Below are 16,713 nucleotides of genomic sequence, written 5' to 3'. Positions count from 1 at the left end.
TTCTATGCAAATCCTGCTCATAAGGGAGAGCTGATGGAATACTGGCATGTTCTTAAACAAGGGTTATCTTGTCTTGATTCCTCAGATAACATGCATGTATCACTGGCTGAAGCTCTGGAGGTTCGGGGAGGACCACTGCATGAGGAAGAAATATGGGCTGTATTGAATCAAAGCGCCGAAAGCCTTCAGGAGTTGTTCCGGAAAGGTAAGCCCTCCCCTCTGGCAGCAAAGTCACGCCTGGAGCCGAAACTTGTTGGTGAGGTTTCATGGTTGAACATAATTGGGGGTAGTGGGTGGAGAACACTGTTACAGATTCCTGCAAAAGGGCAAAAATGTGAAGAAATATTCTAATAATGTATTCTATTTATTGGGTCATGTCTGCAAAATCAAGATTGAACATAGGAAGCTGCCTTATACTGAGTCAGACCGTTCGCCCATCTAGCTCACTATTGTCTACACTGATTGGCAGCAGCTCTCCAGGGTTTCAGGCAGAGAATATTTCCCAGCTGTACCTGGAGGTGCCGGGGATTGCAAAGCGGATGCTCCGCCACTAAGCTGCAGCCCTGGAAAATGGAAAATTAGTTTCTGGCGCATCAATTGTCCCAGTGCCTTTGTACTTCGGGGGCATAATAATGGGAAGTGGGAGCAGATGCTCTTCTTACAAGAGAATGGAATAGAATAAGAGAGACTTTCAACAAAACACTGCCGTGTATCCTAACAGCAGTGTTGCTGTTAGGGTACCAGGCAGCCATGTTCCCCTCCTGGCTACTCCATTCTACCACTATTCCATTTTTCTTTACCAGCTGTACTCAACATTCTATAGCTACTGAGCGTGCTCAATCCTCATTGGACTGTTTTTTGAGGGGAGGGATCCCCATAGATTTTTTAAAAAATATATCATTTTGTATCTCTGCAAACTCAGGATTTCTCCAAGCATGCTCTATGCCTCTCTCATATTTTCCCTGTGGCACTCATAACCCGTGGTTGCTGGTAGAGTGATACTGCCCACATGTTTTTCACCTTACCTCCATGAGTAAAGGGGCTAGAGACTTGCTCTTTGTTTTAATGAAAGCTGAACAGTCAAGGAAGGGGTCTGGAATATTGGTCAGGGGACGGGTTCCCATAGCCCACCACCAGGCTGTGGGTCAGAGTGCAATGTGGTAGCACTGCTGGAGCAAAAGGGGCAGTTGCGTCAGCAGCTTTGATTTATCACCATTGATTAAAAAAATTGAACGGGAGAAATAGCCATGCTGCAAGTTCCCATCCCAAGCATTTGGAACTCCGTCTTTGTGGTGACACATTTGGCACCGTGCCAAAGAGAAAAGCCTGTGGCAGTCTCTCCTCCTAGTCCAGACTCCTGAACACAAAAATGAGCCTCAAAGGTCAAATTTTATTGCAGTTCTAAAAATAAAATAAAATAAAACCACATACACACCCCGCACAACAACCCACAACCCTCTCTGAGTGCCTACTCAAGGTACTAGGGAAAACTATTCTTTATCTCAACAAACCTAATTGTGCACAGCTGTTGTCTGTTTTTGCTCCGAAAAGGAGCAATTCAAATCCCATTTCCTCTTCTTCCTTTACTGGCTCTCTCTGCATTAAGAACATAAGAACATAAGAAGAACCTGCTGGATCAGGCCAGTGGCCCATCTAGTCCAGCATCCTGTTCTCTCAGTGGCCAACCAGGTGCCTGGGGGAAGCCCGCAAGCAGGACCCGAGTGCAAGAACACTCTCCCCTCCTGAGGCTTCCAGCAACTGGTTTTCAGAAGCATGCTGCCTCTAACTAGGGTGGCAGAGCACAGCCATCATGGCTAGTAGCCATTGATAGCCCTGTCCTCCATGAATTTGTCTAATCTTCTTTTAAAGCCATCCAAGTTGGTGGCCATTACTGCATCTTGTGGGAGCAAATTCCATAGTTTAACTATGCGCTGAGTAAAGAAGTACTTCCTTTTGTCTGTCCTGAATCTTCCAACATTCAGCTTCTTTGAATGTCCCCGAGTTCTAGTATTATGAGAGAGGGAGAAGAACTTTTCTCTATCCACTTTCTCAATGCCATGCATAATTTTATACACTTCTATCATGTCTCCTCTGACCCGCCTTTTCTCTAAACTAAAAAGCCCCAAATGCTGCAACCTTTCCTCGTAAGGGAGTCGCTCCATCCCCTTGATCATTCTGGTTGCCCTCTTCTGAACCTTTTCCAACTCTATAATATCCTTTCTGAGATGAGGCGACCAGAACTGTACACAGTATTCCAAATGCGGCCGCACCATAGATTTATACAACGGCATTATGATATCGGCTGTTTTATTTTCAATACCTTTCCTAATTATCGCTAGCATGGAATTTGCCTTTTTCACAGCTGCCGCACACTGGGTCGACATTTTCATCGTGCTGTCCACCACAACCCCGAGGTCTCTCTCCTGGTTGGTCACCGCCAGTTCAGACCCCATGAGCGTATATGTGAAATTAAGATTTTTTGCTCCAATATGCATAATTTTACACTTGTTTATATTGAATTGCATTTGCCATTTTTCCGCCCATTCACTCAGTTTGGAGAGGTCTTTTTGGAGCTCTTCGCAATCCCTTTTTGTTTTAACAACCCTGAACAATTTAGTGTCGTCAGCAAACTTGGCCACTTCACTGCTCACTCCTAATTCTAGGTCATTAATGAACAAGTTGAAAAGTACAGGTCCCAATACCGATCCTTGAGGGACTCCACTTTCTACAGCCCTCCATTGGGAGAACTGTCCGTTTATTCCTACTCTCTGCTTTCTGCTTCTTAACCAATTCCTTATCCACAAGAGGACCTCTCCTCTTATTCCATGACTGCTAAGCTTCCTCAGAAGCCTTTGGTGAGGTACCTTGTCAAACGCTTTTTGAAAGTCTAAGTACACTATGTCCACTGGATCACCTCTATCTATATGCTTGTTGACAGTCTCAAAGAATTCTAATAGGTTACTGAGACAGGACTTTCCCTTGCAGAAGCCATGCTGGCTCTGCTTGAGCAAGGCTTGTTCTTCTATGTGCTTAGTTAATCTAGCTTTAATAATACTTTCTACCAGTTTTCCAGGGACAGAAGTTAAGCTAACTGGCCTGTAATTTCCGGGATCCCCCCTGGATCCCTTTTTGAAGATTGGCGTTACATTTGCCACTTTCCAGTCCTCAGGCATGGAGGAGGACCCGAGGGACAAGTTACATATTTTAGTTAGCAGATCAGCAATTTCACCTTTGAGTTCTTTGAGAACTCTCGGGTGGATGCCATCCGGGCCCGGTGATTTGTCAGTTTTTATATTGTCCATTAAGCTTAGAACTTCCTCTCTCGTTACCACTATTTGTCTCAGTTCCTCAGAATCCCTTCCTGCAAATGTTAGTTCAGGTTCAGGGATCTGCCCTATATCTTCCACTGTGAAGACAGATGCAAAGAATTCATTTAGCTTCTCTGCAATCTCCTGATCGTTCTTTAGTACCCCTTTGACTCCCTTATCATCCAAGGGTCCAATTGTCTCCCTAGATGGTCTCCTGCTTTGAATGTATTTATAGAATTTTTTGTTGTTGGTTTTTATGTTCTTAGCAATGTGCTCCTCAAATTCTTTTTTAGCATCCCTTATTGTCTTCTTGCATTTCTTTTGCCAGAGTTTGTGTTCTTTTTTATTTTCATTCATTTATGACTGCTTCTTTCTCACTTAAATTAATTTCATACAGCCCAGTTCAGCGATAAAAGTAAGTTACACCATTGGAGATAGGGGAGTAGAGGTATTGTGCAGGGTCTCGCATCTGCTTTAGGAGATTTATATACGTTGCAAAGAGCTGTGAGGAGAGGAGGCAGATGATGATGATGATGATGATGATGATGATGATGAATAATCTAGATTATAATAATCTAGAACACACAGCAATTCATATCCCTATCATCACTACAGTAATAGAAATAATAACCATACTTAATATTTACAGAGCACTTGAGAGTGTCCGAAGTCATACACTTTTTTTGCAGTTCTCCCTTACAGCTGCCCGGTAAAGTAGGCCAGAATCATTATTTCTGTGTTGCAAATGGGATCCTGACGACAGTGGTCTTCAACTGGTTCAGACCTGAGACCCACCTCAGACACCCAATTTGTGACATGAGACCCACTTCATATTTTCACATTTGATTTATACTTAATAGTGCTAATAATTCACATTACTAATCCTAAAATGGCAATATACAGTGTTACCATAGGATTACTACAAAATAAAAACCAGTGATTTTTACACTTAGAATCATAGAATAGTAGAGTTGGAAGGGGCCTATAAGGCCATCAAGTCCAACCCCCTGCACAATGAAGAAGTCCAAATCAAAGCATTCCTGACAGATGACTGTCCAGCTGCCTCTTGAATGTCTCCAGTGTTGGAGAGCCCACTACCTCTCTAGGTAATTGGTTCCATTGTCGTATGGCTCTAACAGTTAGGAAGTTTTTCCTGATGTCCAGTTGAAATCTGGCTTCCTGCAACTTGAGCCCATTATTCTGTGTCCTGCACTCTGGGATGATTGAGAAAAGATGCCGGCCCTCCTCTGTGACAACCTTTCATATACTTGAAGAGTGCTATCGTATCTCCCCTCAGTCTTCTCTTCTTCAGGCTAAACATGCCCAGTTCTTTCAGTCTCTCCAAAGGCTGTGAAATGACTGAAAACTAGTGTGTTTCTCTCTTACATGCCCAGGTGTCCCACTGAAATTGTATGTTGTTCTAGATTTCATTTCAAAGAGGGGTGAACTTAGAAAGGCTAATTTGCAGCTCATTTCTTAGGACTAAACTGTTTTTGTTTTGAGGGTCACCATTGTTGAGAAGCCTTGCTCACAGAGATAGGGAGGACTAAATGGCAGGGAATGGATGATAGCTTCATTTGGCAATTCTGGATATTCTTTTTAGAACAGCCTTCACAACCTTGTGCCTACCAGATTTTTGGAACCACAGAATTTCCATCAGGCTGATGGGAATCGTGGTCCAAAATTTCTAGAAGGTACCAGATTGGCAAAGTCTGTTTTAGAATGTTCCCAAAGCACTTCATTTGTATTATCTTGGGACAATCCTAGATGTTCTACAGTCTTGTTTATTTGTTTATTTAAAAAATGTATACCCCTCCTTTCCTTTAAAAAAGGTGGTTAACAAGTTGCAGCTAGTGGCTAGCTGACTCATTGGGGTATCCTACCGTAGTCATATTGCACTTCTCTCGGGGGGAAAACCTGCACTGGCTGTCAATAAGCTGCCAGACAAGGTTTAAGGTTTTGGTTCTGAACTCCAAAGCCCTAAACAATTTGGAACCAGATTGTTACTGTCCTACGCAATCATTGCAATGAACTAGGGATGGGGGAGAAATTCAGTTCACTTTGCATTTAAAGGCGAACCCCCCCAATGTGCACTTTTTAAAAGAATGCACAAACTTACACACAGACATCCTTTTAAATTCACACTTCTCCAAATTTTGCAGTGCAGTTCTCCTGCCAAATAATGTGCACAAAAATTTGTATACTAGGGCAAAGTGTGCATAACGATGCATGTATTATTTTATTTATGTATTTATTTATTTTTATTATTGTATTTGTATCCCGCCTTTCCTCCAAGGAGTTCAAGGCAGCATACATGTTTCACTCCCCCTCCATTTAACCTCACAACAACCTTGTGAGGTAGGTTAGGCTAAGAGGCTGAATTTGAGAGATTCTCCCATCCCTACAGCCAACTGACAAGGGTCTTTTGGGGGTGCCGTCACAACCTAGAGAGGTTCAGTTTATGGTGGCCAAAAAAAGAGCCTTTCCTGTGGTGGCACCTTCCTTGCAGAAGTATCTCTTTGAGCTCAGGCAAGTGCTCTCATTTCCCCCTTTAAAAACATAGTTATCTTTCCAGGCTTTTGCTGGTGTTTAATTTTCTAGTATATCGTTATATTTTGATTCTGCCTTTAAGTTAATATCTGCGCCTTCAGACTTTGTACTGTCATTTTATTGCTGATGTTCTGTTTTTAACATTTCTTTTGTATACCACTTTGAGACTAACGTAGAAGGCAGTATAAAAAGTCTGAATAAGAAAACAAATAAATCAGCAATGAATTAAACACAAATAAAACCAAAATTACTAAAAGCAGCATAATTCAAACAAGATTCAAGGGAACCATTAAAACAGTTAGATTTCCTCCAGCAATGAGAAAAAATATTTTCTTATCTCTGTGCCCTCAACGTTCTATAGGTTCTGGAAGCTTCCAGGTCCTGGAAATTCATGGGGTCATTTTTGGTACTTTGACGTTTAAATGTATAAACTTCTATACTTCTGCATACCTAGGAAGTCCCCTGGTAGAAACACTACCTTACTTTTGTGTGGCTATCTCTGCTTTGCTTCCAAATTGATAGGCACTTCAACTTCCCATGTTTGCTGTTAGACGGGTTGGTGAGGAAACCAAAATTGTAACCCAGTTGTATGCATCTTTACCCCGAATAGATCTCTCACATTGCCCAATGTGATTAACTTCCAAGGACTGGATTCTTTTTTGAAACCACACTTTGAACAGTCTGGGAATTGCCTTGGGCTCATGAGCTTTACTGTACTTGAATTCTGTGATTATCTCAGCTTGATTCTCCCCTCCCCCCCAAAAATAAAATCCTTTATTAATTCACATACACACACTTCTGAATGACACACTTATTTTCAAATACCAGCATTGTCTCTAGAGCACTTTCATGGAACTGCGCTCATGATGCAGTAAGTGTTCTCTGTCCTTTCATCTTTCACAAATAGGGTTTTTATTGTTGAATCATAAAATCAAACCAAACAGGGGCTGTTAAAGCACAATGCAGTGCGTCTTTTTTTTGTTGCACATGCCTTTCTTGAAAGATGGAAAAGAATTACAGGACTTGTGCAATGTTGTTGCCATTGATTAATCACTTATATCTTTTAAACCACGGCAAGCGCAAGCCCGCAGCCATATATCTTATTGGCAATGGGGGGATCAGGAAATGTTAGAATCCATCCATGTCCCTTCCCTTCCCTTCAGCCATCCTATGTTTCTTAGCATGCTCTGTTGTTGTTGTTTGTTTATTTGTGGATTGCCTTTTACATGTTTCTCAAGGCAGTTTACAAACATACCTTAAGAATAGCTAAAAATATTTTTTAAAACAGCACCAAATAAATAAATAAATAAATAAAGATGGTTTTAAAACTAGTACAAAATGAACACTGTAAGGCAGAGACCTTTTCATCCAGCTGGAAAATCTTGTTGAAAGTTAAATGTCTTGTTTCCGGTTAGTATAGATAGTAGGTGCCTATTGTATCTCGAAAGGTTTGCTTTTTTTCACAGAACAGGGACGGCCACACAGAAAGACTTGCTTTGAGTTCCTGTTGAGCGTACTCCTGATATGTTTTGGACTTTAAGCAGAATGCAGTGACCTACTGGTCATAGAAGAGATAAGATGGTCTCTCAAGTGATGTCGTTCCGAGCTGTATAGGGCCTTAAATGTTTGTAACACAAATTTGAACTTGGCCCAGTAGCAGATTGGCAGCCAGTGCAAATCCTGTAAGCAAGGTGTTATGTACTGGTGGTAGTTTGCCCCCAAAGCAACTTAGCAACCACATTATGTAGCTTCCATATCATCTTCATGGGCAGCCCCACATAGAGTGCATTGCAGCAATCCAACTTAAGGTTGCAAATGCATGAACAACTGGGGTCAGTAGGCTTTGGTCTTCCAAAAACACCAGAAAAAACCCACACATGATATCTTGGCAATATACTTGAAGTGTTGTGGTGTTCAAGAGGTAGATGAACCTCAGGCACATGGGTTGCCATGAAAACATTCCCTTTCTGTACTTGGCAGCTACTTCACACAATGGCCTGGTGCTTGTCATGTCAGCAAAATAAATTGTCCACCCTGAATGGTTCATTAATTTGTTCATTTTGTTTTGGAATGACTATTTGGAATGAATAGAAGGCAGTTACAGTATAAATCTCAAACCTTGAGTGGAATCTAGTGCAAATTCCTTGAGTGGAATTTGCAAACGTGTCTGTGTATTGGATCAGGCCCAAGTTCAATTGTCGTCTTATACATTCATTCCCTTTTTGTCCCATACACATACCCTGGACTTCAGGAAAGCAAATTTTAATAAACTCAGAACAATGGTAAGTAAGGTTCCATGGCAAGCGACCCTAACAAGAAAAGGAGTCCAAGAAGGGTGGGAGTTTCTAAAAGAGGAAATTCTAAAGGCACAATGACAAACAATTGTGTCAAGGAAGAAAGGGGGAAGCCAGCAGAAGAAGCCAGTGTGGCTTCACAGAAAGCTTCAAGTTGACCTGAAAACACAAAAGGACACATACAGGCAGTGGAAGGAAGGCCAGACCACAAAGGAAGAGTACAGACAGGTAGCATAGAATTGCAGGGTTGACGTCAAGAAGACTGAAGCTGAGAATGAGCTGAAGTTAGTGAGAGATGCCAAAAGCAACAAAAAAGCTTTCTTCAGGTACATCCATAGTAAAAGATGGAGAAAAGAAATGGCGGTACAGCTACTCAATGAGGATGGCAAAATGATAACAGATGACAAAGAAAAAGCAGAAGTCTATGACCCTCCTGGTCAAGGAATACCTAATAACTTTGAACGAGTTCAAATCTGCATGGGCTGATGAACTGCATCCTAGAGTATTGAAGGAACTGGCTGAACAACTCTCGGAACCACTGTCTATTATCTTTGAGAAATCGTGGAGGATGGGTGAAGTGCTGGATGACTGGAGGAGGGCTAATGCTGACCCAATCTTCAGAAAGGGCAAAAAGGAGGAACCGGGGAACTACAGACCAGTCAGCCTGACATCGATCCCTGGGAAAATTCTGGAGCAGATTATAAAGCGGTCGATCTGTAAGCACCTTGAAAACAATGCAGTGATTACTAGAAGCCAACATGGATTTATCGAGAACAAATCCTGTCAGACTGATCTCGTTTTTTGATCGGGCAACCTCCCTGGTAGACTATGGGAATGCTGTGGACATAATATATCTCCACTGCAGCAGAGCTTTTGACAAAGTGCCCCATGATATTCTGATTAGCAAGTTAGCTAAATGTGGGCTGGATGGAACAACTATCAGGTGGATCCACAGTTGGCTGTAGAATTGTACTGAAAGAGTGCTTCTCAATGGTTTCTTCTCAAACTGGGAGGAGGTAATGAGCAGGGTACTTCAGGGCTTGGTCCTGGATTCAGTGCTCTTCAACATTTTCATTAATGACTTGGATGAGGAGGCACAAGGAATGCTTTTCAAAATTACAGATGACACAACATTGGGAGGGATAGCTAATACCTTGGAAGACAGAAACAAAAAAGGCAAATGCTATTTTAGGCTGCATTAACAGATGTATAGTTTTCGGATCGCGTGAAGTATTGGTTCCCCTCTATTTGGCACTATTTAGACCTCATCTTGAGTACTGCGTCCGGTTGTGGACATCACACCTTAAGAAGAACGCAGACAAACTGAAACAGGTTCAGAGAAGTGCAACGAGGATAATCAGAGGACTGAAAGAGACTGAAAGAACTGGGCATGTTTAGCCTTGAGAAGAGAAGACTGAGGGGAAATATGATAGCACTCTTCAAGTACTTGGGGTTGCCACACAGAGGAGGGCCAGGATCTCTTCTCAATCATCCCAGAGTGCAGGACATGGAATAATGGGCTCAAGTTGCAAGAAGCCAGATTTCGACTAAACATCAGGTAAAACTTCCTAACAGTTAGAGCGGTACAACAATGGAACCAATTACCTAGGGAGGTGGTAGGCTGTCACACCCTGGAGGCATTCAAGAGGCCGTTGGACAGCCACCTGTCAGGTATGCTTTGATTTTGATTCCTGCATTGAGCAGGGGGTTGGACTCAATGGCCTTATAGGCCCCTTCCAATTCCATGATTCTCTCTCACATTCCTCCCCCCCCCCCCGATTTGGAAGGGAAGTCTAAGTAGATATTTAAATTGTTTAGATCTGTAGGAAGGATAGAATCATAGAATAGTAGAGTTGGAAAGGGCCTACAAGGACATTAAGTCCAACCCCCAGCTCTATGCAGGAATCCAATTTAAAGCATACCTGACAGGTGGCTGTCCAGCTGCCTCTTGAATGCCTCCAGTGTTGGAGAGCCCACCACCTCTCTGGGTAATTGGTTCCATTGTTCTACTGCTGTAGCAATTACAAAGTTTTTCCTGATGTTCAGTCAGGAAAAACTTCTAACTGTTAGAGCGGTATGCCAGTAGAGTTAGAATAGGGTTGGGATATTGGTTCCACCCAGTTATTGTGCCCAACTTTTATATCTACAAGGTTATGTCTTCATTTGGTACTGACATGTATACCCTCCAAGATACATAAGCTTTGTATGTGCAGTCTGCACTCTCCCATTTTGAAGTGTGTGGATTACACCTTTTGAACCAGTACACACTGGGGTATACACACGCAGGCCCTTGTTGAGATGGAACCTTGAGCAGATGGTGGTTGAGTAGGTCAGCAGGCATGATCTCTTGTACAGACTAAATATCTGCACAGGACCTTCCTCTCAGTCTGCGAGAGTTATATATGGTCTGAAATCATACATAATGGAGGTCTGCTTAAACCTTTTGTTTTTGTCTAATGAGGGCATATTTTGAATTGAGCAAGGGCCAAGTCAGCAACGTCAACCTTGCATGCTGACTTGTAGCTAGGGATGGGTGAATCTGTCAATTTCAGTTTCTCCTTTTTCTGGTTGAATCTCAACTTCAGTTCTGCACATTTCCACATCAGTCCTCATGAAAAAAAAAAGTCCTCATGAAAATTCATCAGTGTACTAATGTGAATTTCTCCTAATATTCACTTCTGTGTTTGCAATTTTGCCTAGTATACACAAGGGTTTTCCTCAATATAATGCATTTTTGTATGTTGTTTTCACTGACAGGCATTTCTAGGCACACTTTGCCCTAGTGTATGCATTTTTGTACACATTACTTGGTCAGAGAACCAGATTGCAAAATGTGGAGAGGTGTGAATTCTGAAGGACGGCTGTTTTGGTTTGCATATTGTTCTGGAAAGTGCAATTTAAGTAGATTTGCCTTTATGTGGGAACTGAATCTAATTTCTCCCCCATCCCTGTTTGCTTCTGCATTAAACAAGACACAAGGAAGGAACTCTTTAACTTTCTGATCCCTAGAGTGATTACTGCCACAAAATAAGGCTGCCAGAATATTGACTGAGGCAGCTAACAGGGATCATAGAATGCTGATCCCAAAAGACTTACATTAACCGCCTATTTGCTTTTGGGCTGAATTTAAGGTAGTTCTGACCTATAAAACCCTAAATGGCTTGGGACTAGGGTATCCAAAGGAAACCTCTTTCTGTTTTGACCTGCCCAAGTCCTTAGATTAGGGTGGAAAGCCTTCTCATTGCCACCCTACCTCAGCAGAGGCATTGGGTGGTGGCTAGGGATGTGTTAGAATTCTACCCGATTTGGTACCATTAATTTGCTTATTCTCTATCATTGTGCATCAGATTTTTATGTAGTGATTTTCTGTGGCTATTTTCAGAAACGATTTTTTTTTTAAAAAAACCTGCCTCTAAAATATTGATATTAAGAACGACAATTTTGTCAAACTTTCTTTTCATTTATCGATATTTTCTTTTAAAATATTGCTATTTCCTTTTAAATTATTGCTATTTCCTTGATAAAATCTATATTAATATCAATATTTTTGCAAGGGAGAAAAATGGATTGGTAAAAAGCTCTAGTGGTCAAATAGCAAACTCAAATCAATACCAGCCTGTTAGGTCAATGAAATGCTTTCAAACTGGGACCAGCTAACGGATCCCATGTCTAGTGGTGACACAGGATGATGCCTTCTCTGTGGTAGTACCCTGACTGTGGAATGCTCTTCCCCTGGAAGCATACCTGGTAACCAACACTTTTGCCATTCTAGTTCTAGGCAACAACCTATCAATTTGTCTAGGTAATTATGGGATGCTAGCTCCTGCTGCAATTAGATACCATGACTGTTATGCAATGTGTTTTAGTATTATATTTATCTGCTCTTATTGGTGTGAATTGTTGTTTTAATCACATGGTAACATGTCCTGGGATCATATGAGGAAGAGCAGGCAAAAATATACAATGAAGGAATGAATAAACAAAGACTTGCAGGGTTTTTTTTGCAGAGCCCTTCCTCAATTTAGGCAGATCAACCTCGCATTTGAAGTCCTAGGCAAAGGGCTCTTTAATTTTGCCTGCATCCATGTGAATAGCAACAGAGTCCTTCCCTTTACATTTCATATTCTGAATCCTGTTTGCCTGTGAACAAAAGGGGCAAACTCTTTCAGAGCTCTGTGAGGGGAATAGGGGGCCTCCTAACAACTCTCAGCACTCTTAACAAACTGCAGTTCCTGGGATTCTTTGGGGGAAGCCATGACTGCTGAAGTGATGTAAGGGCGATTTAAATGCAAGCTGCAGATGCGGCCTGAATGATTTGAATAAGATGTTGGGTTTTGTGGAGGTAGCCCTGTTCTAAGCTTTCTAGCAAGTTTCATTATTCATAGTAGAGCAATGAGGAGAAGAGGATGGAGATAATTCTTCAGAAGTTTGTGTGAGAGTGCCCTCAAGCTAGTAGAGCACTTGCTTAATGCCAGCTTCTGAGATCTAAATGATAAGAACAAAGCCAATTCTTGCTCTGGCTGGGGTTCCCAGGCAACACTCGCAGGCAAAGGGATCAAGCGTACCCAACGTTAACTGTTCTAACATGGCTCTTAGCCCAGTGATGATATTCATTGTTGTAGTAATCTTTCCATTTTTTTTTCTGAGCTAAGGAACAGAATTTTCTGAACCTGTTATTCCCGGCTGAGATGGCAGTCTTTAAGACTGCTTTAAGATTGAAATGGGGGAAGTTAAGTGCTTCTCTAGCTCCACCCACTTTTGGGTCTGTCCCCCAGCCACTGGTGGAACATAGCCCCTGCGAGCTTTCCACTGAGGTGATCCGGCCCACAAGCTGAAAAAACCTCCCCACCCCAACATTTCTAAATTAATAATTCTACATTAATAATCCTTGAATTTTATAGATACAGGAGTAGATTAGGAGTCATGATCTTCTATGGTCAGACATTGGTTGCTGCTCAGCTGTAAACTCCTTACACTGATGTGATTATTTGGCCTCCATACAGTCATCTGTGAAATGGAACTATTAATGCCTTACAAGCAGAGGTGGAGAACCGTTGGCCCTCCAGATGTTGATGAGCTACAATGGCCAATGGCCAGAGATGATGGGAGTTGTAGTTCAATAACATCCAGAGGACCAAACGTTCCCCACCCCTGTGGGGTGGCTGTGTAATAAAGAGCTCTATGATGCAAAACCAATAACTTAGCATTTTGGGTAACATCAAAGCTTGAAACTCAGTGTGGCCCAACAGAACATTGTATCCTTGCCTATGTCAGTGCATGGAGGGAAAGATAAGTCAACTTTGAACCACATTGCATTTGGAAAGTTCAAGGCTTAATTCCGGCATTGTCAGTTAAAGGATCATTGGTAGCAAGACTCAGACTGAATTCTGCCAGGGACTTTAGAAAGCCACTGCTGCTCAGAGTAAACAATACTGGGCTTAAAGAACCAGCGGCCTGACTTGGTACAAGGCAGCTTCTTACATTCAAGAAACATTTGTAAGAACTTCAGAGTTGCTTCACTGAATAAGAGCAAAAGGTTCATTGAGCTCTGAATGCCGTCTCCAGCAGTTCCCAGCTGGATGCCCCTAGAAGCTCGTAAGCATTTATTTATTTATTTATTTATACAAGTATTTCTATACTGTTGTATCATAAAACATCAGGGCAGGGTACAGCACTAAACAATACAGATAATCATTAAAGTGACTGGCTAATCAAAAGACCAGAACTGAACAGCCGCAAAGACCTAGCAGCATAAATCGTCTTCTAGAGACACCTGGTAGTCAAAAGCAAGGGTGTCTGCCACACCTCTGCTGGAAGAGTGTTCTGTAGCGTGGGACTGATGACACTAAATGCATGGCTTCTGGGTGAGACCAGTCGGATCTCTGTAACGTGGGGGACAACTAACAGTCCTCCTCTGGATGATATCGGTGACTGGGCTAGGATTTGAGGGCTCTAGCAGGTGTTCAGGGCTTTGTATATCAACACAAGAGCTTTGAACCTGACGTATACAGGCAGTCATTGCAGATGTTTTAACAGAGATGTCACATGCCGTTGGCATACTATGGACCTATGGCTTGTCCCTCACACTTTGTACCTGGAGATACAAGTGAGACCTGCAGCAAAATGTTGGAGCATGGAGTGCTCCTCTTCTCTCTTCTAGGATATTCCACCCAGCCCCTGGAATCCTGCTTTTTAAACTCTTAACAGTCAGTATTCTGTACCCACTGAGCATGTGCAGTCCTATTTGGGCTGTGAGGGGTTTTTCCACCCTTCAGGTCTCCCCACTCCCATTTTTTTGGTACTTGGGCTTCCCCTAAAATCTTTTAATACCTCCCTCTTACGTGTGGATGGTACACTTTATCTACATAAGGATCCACACTAGAATGAGTTCACACCAAGTATATAGGGTACTAACTCTGAATACGATATACTTTTGCATATTAATTGGCCTGTCCTTTGTAAACTTGGAAGCTATCTAAGCTGCTGTCAACTACCACAACTTGAGTGATGTAGATTCTAGCAAGGCACTTCTGAAGGAGGCACACTGCATATACACGAGGCATCTAAAGCACATTATTTCCCTCAAAGAATCCTGGGAACTGCACTTTACCCCTCACTGAGCTACAATTCTCAGCACCCTTAACAAACTACAGTTCCCAGGATTCTTTGGGGAAAACAGTGTGCTTTAAATGTATGGTGTGTACACAGTCAATGTCATCTTAGCTGGGCTGCATAATAAAACTCGGGGGCATTTCATTTAACACAGAAGCCACAGGTTTTTCCATTACTAACTTAGCAGTACTGTAGCATAAGTAGTAGTTGTTGGACAGGGAGGCAAAGGCCAGCAATTGTTAGCCTCCATTTCAACATCATGATGAAGTGTTGTATGTTTGGTTAATCTGCACAGAGATGCCTATCCCAGGCCAGTCCTGTTATTCCACCTGTTTAATTAGCTGCATTAGCACTTGACATTCAGAGGGTGTATGCTGTACCTTACATTCTTTGTTGCATGAGGATGCATGCTGCATCTTGTATCCTTGTACTGCATGAGGTCAGAAGTAACTGGTCTTTCCGGTGATGTTTCTTTTATGTGTTGTGGGCATCTGTGCATGTAGAAGAGCAGGTCTTTCTTTTTCGTTCTTCTGATTAGGTGTTGCCTCTTTATGTAGGATAGTTTACAAAAACTACAGAAGGCAGCTCTAAATGTCATGCTGTGCAATTATGTGCTGGCTGTGCTGTGCATTGTGAGATCTGGGGAGTGCAAAGGTGCATGTCACTTTGGTTCACAAATGAGGAAGAGCAAAAATCAAGTAAACCAATAAAATAAGACAAAGACAGGCAAATGTACAGAGCAGGAATAGCCAACATGGTGCCCTCTAGAAATTCTGGATTACAACTCCCATCATGCCTGGTCTTTGGCCATGTTCACTGGGGTTGATGGGGAATTGTAATCCAGCAGCATCTGGAGGGCACCTCATTAGTTATCCCTGGGACAGATGATTGCCTGGGAGCACCTGATGACTGCAGCTAGATTGATGTGGACCTGTTCTGTCTCTTGGATAGAAGACTGCTGCAAGCCCCATATTAAGAGCAGGATATAACCTTAATAAAAATACTTTTAAAAAGACCAAGGCAGTCATTGCAGTGTTCAGGGGAGACCAATATAGGTGATCCAGCTGATGTTTGGCTGAGTAGCATTATGGCATCTAACAAAATAAGGGGAAGATAGTCCCAGTTTGTCATTAATCTTAGGCTGCATAAATATGTCATTTTATTCTAGAATCATTGAAGACTTGTTTTTTTCTGCATAGTTCACACACAGTCTAGATCTATTGCATATTTTTTGCCCTTGAAAAGTACTTCTTGAGGAAATAAAATAAAAGCTCATTGCAGATTCATTGGCATTACCCCACAGTGTGTCCATTTGAAAATGCATGAAAACAGATGTAGGTGGTCCCGGCAACGGGGAGTATATCCACACCTGTCCAGTGACGTTTTGGATATACCAAAATCGCATATACCAACACCCTTCATTCACCTGGGGCATTTGCAGGGAGTAAAAGGTGTGGATAACTTAATCAAGGGGAGGGTTTTCAAACACATATCAAGTTACCACACACACCCTTGTGGACAGCAGGATCTAAAATCAACCTAGATTAAAAGCAGCATGTTGAGGACAAGCATGAACGATTCCAGACTGAGAAACACTACATTACTACTGCTATAAACAGGTTATCGTATATGCAGCTACAGTCAACAATTCTGACATAGATTAAAAAGCTTCCTCTGTTTGTTAGCTTGCCATATAAGTGGTGCTTACAACTAAATAGTCAATCATATTGCATGTACAAATGCCAACCAGTCCCACCCAACTCTGTGCCAATGGCGTGTTGGGAGACTGTGCTTTAATGACATTGTGACAGGTGGGTGGGAGCTCTGATTCTTGTTGTAAGGGAGTGCTCTGCCCTGTCCAGTGCTCACCTCATAGAACAGGGAGGTTTGTACAAACAATCAAGTCCTAGTTATGGACTGTAAGAACAATAAATCCAGCTCAAGCCATC

At 42.2% G+C, this 16,713-nt stretch overlaps 1 protein-coding gene across 5 annotated transcripts in view; it reads left to right on the top strand.

The window, feature by feature from the left end:
• The window catches only part of PTPN13 (protein tyrosine phosphatase non-receptor type 13), a 196,459-nt gene that overhangs the window by 52,894 nt on the left and 126,852 nt on the right, over window positions 1-16,713 (top strand). For all 5 annotated transcript variants that reach the window (XM_061583095.1, XM_061583093.1, XM_061583092.1 and 2 more), the window contains exon 2: window positions 86-205. In XM_061583095.1, coding sequence (XP_061439079.1) covers window positions 91-205 — 115 coding nt within the window. In that variant the 5' untranslated portion in view covers window positions 86-90. The remainder of the gene's footprint in view (window positions 1-85; window positions 206-16,713) is intronic.

Source organism: Rhineura floridana, chromosome 9 (assembly GCF_030035675.1).
Source record: "Rhineura floridana isolate rRhiFlo1 chromosome 9, rRhiFlo1.hap2, whole genome shotgun sequence".
NCBI lineage: Eukaryota > Metazoa > Chordata > Lepidosauria > Squamata > Rhineuridae > Rhineura > Rhineura floridana.
Note: the sequence above shows the minus strand (reverse complement) of the source record. Positions and strands in the feature narration are given on the sequence as shown.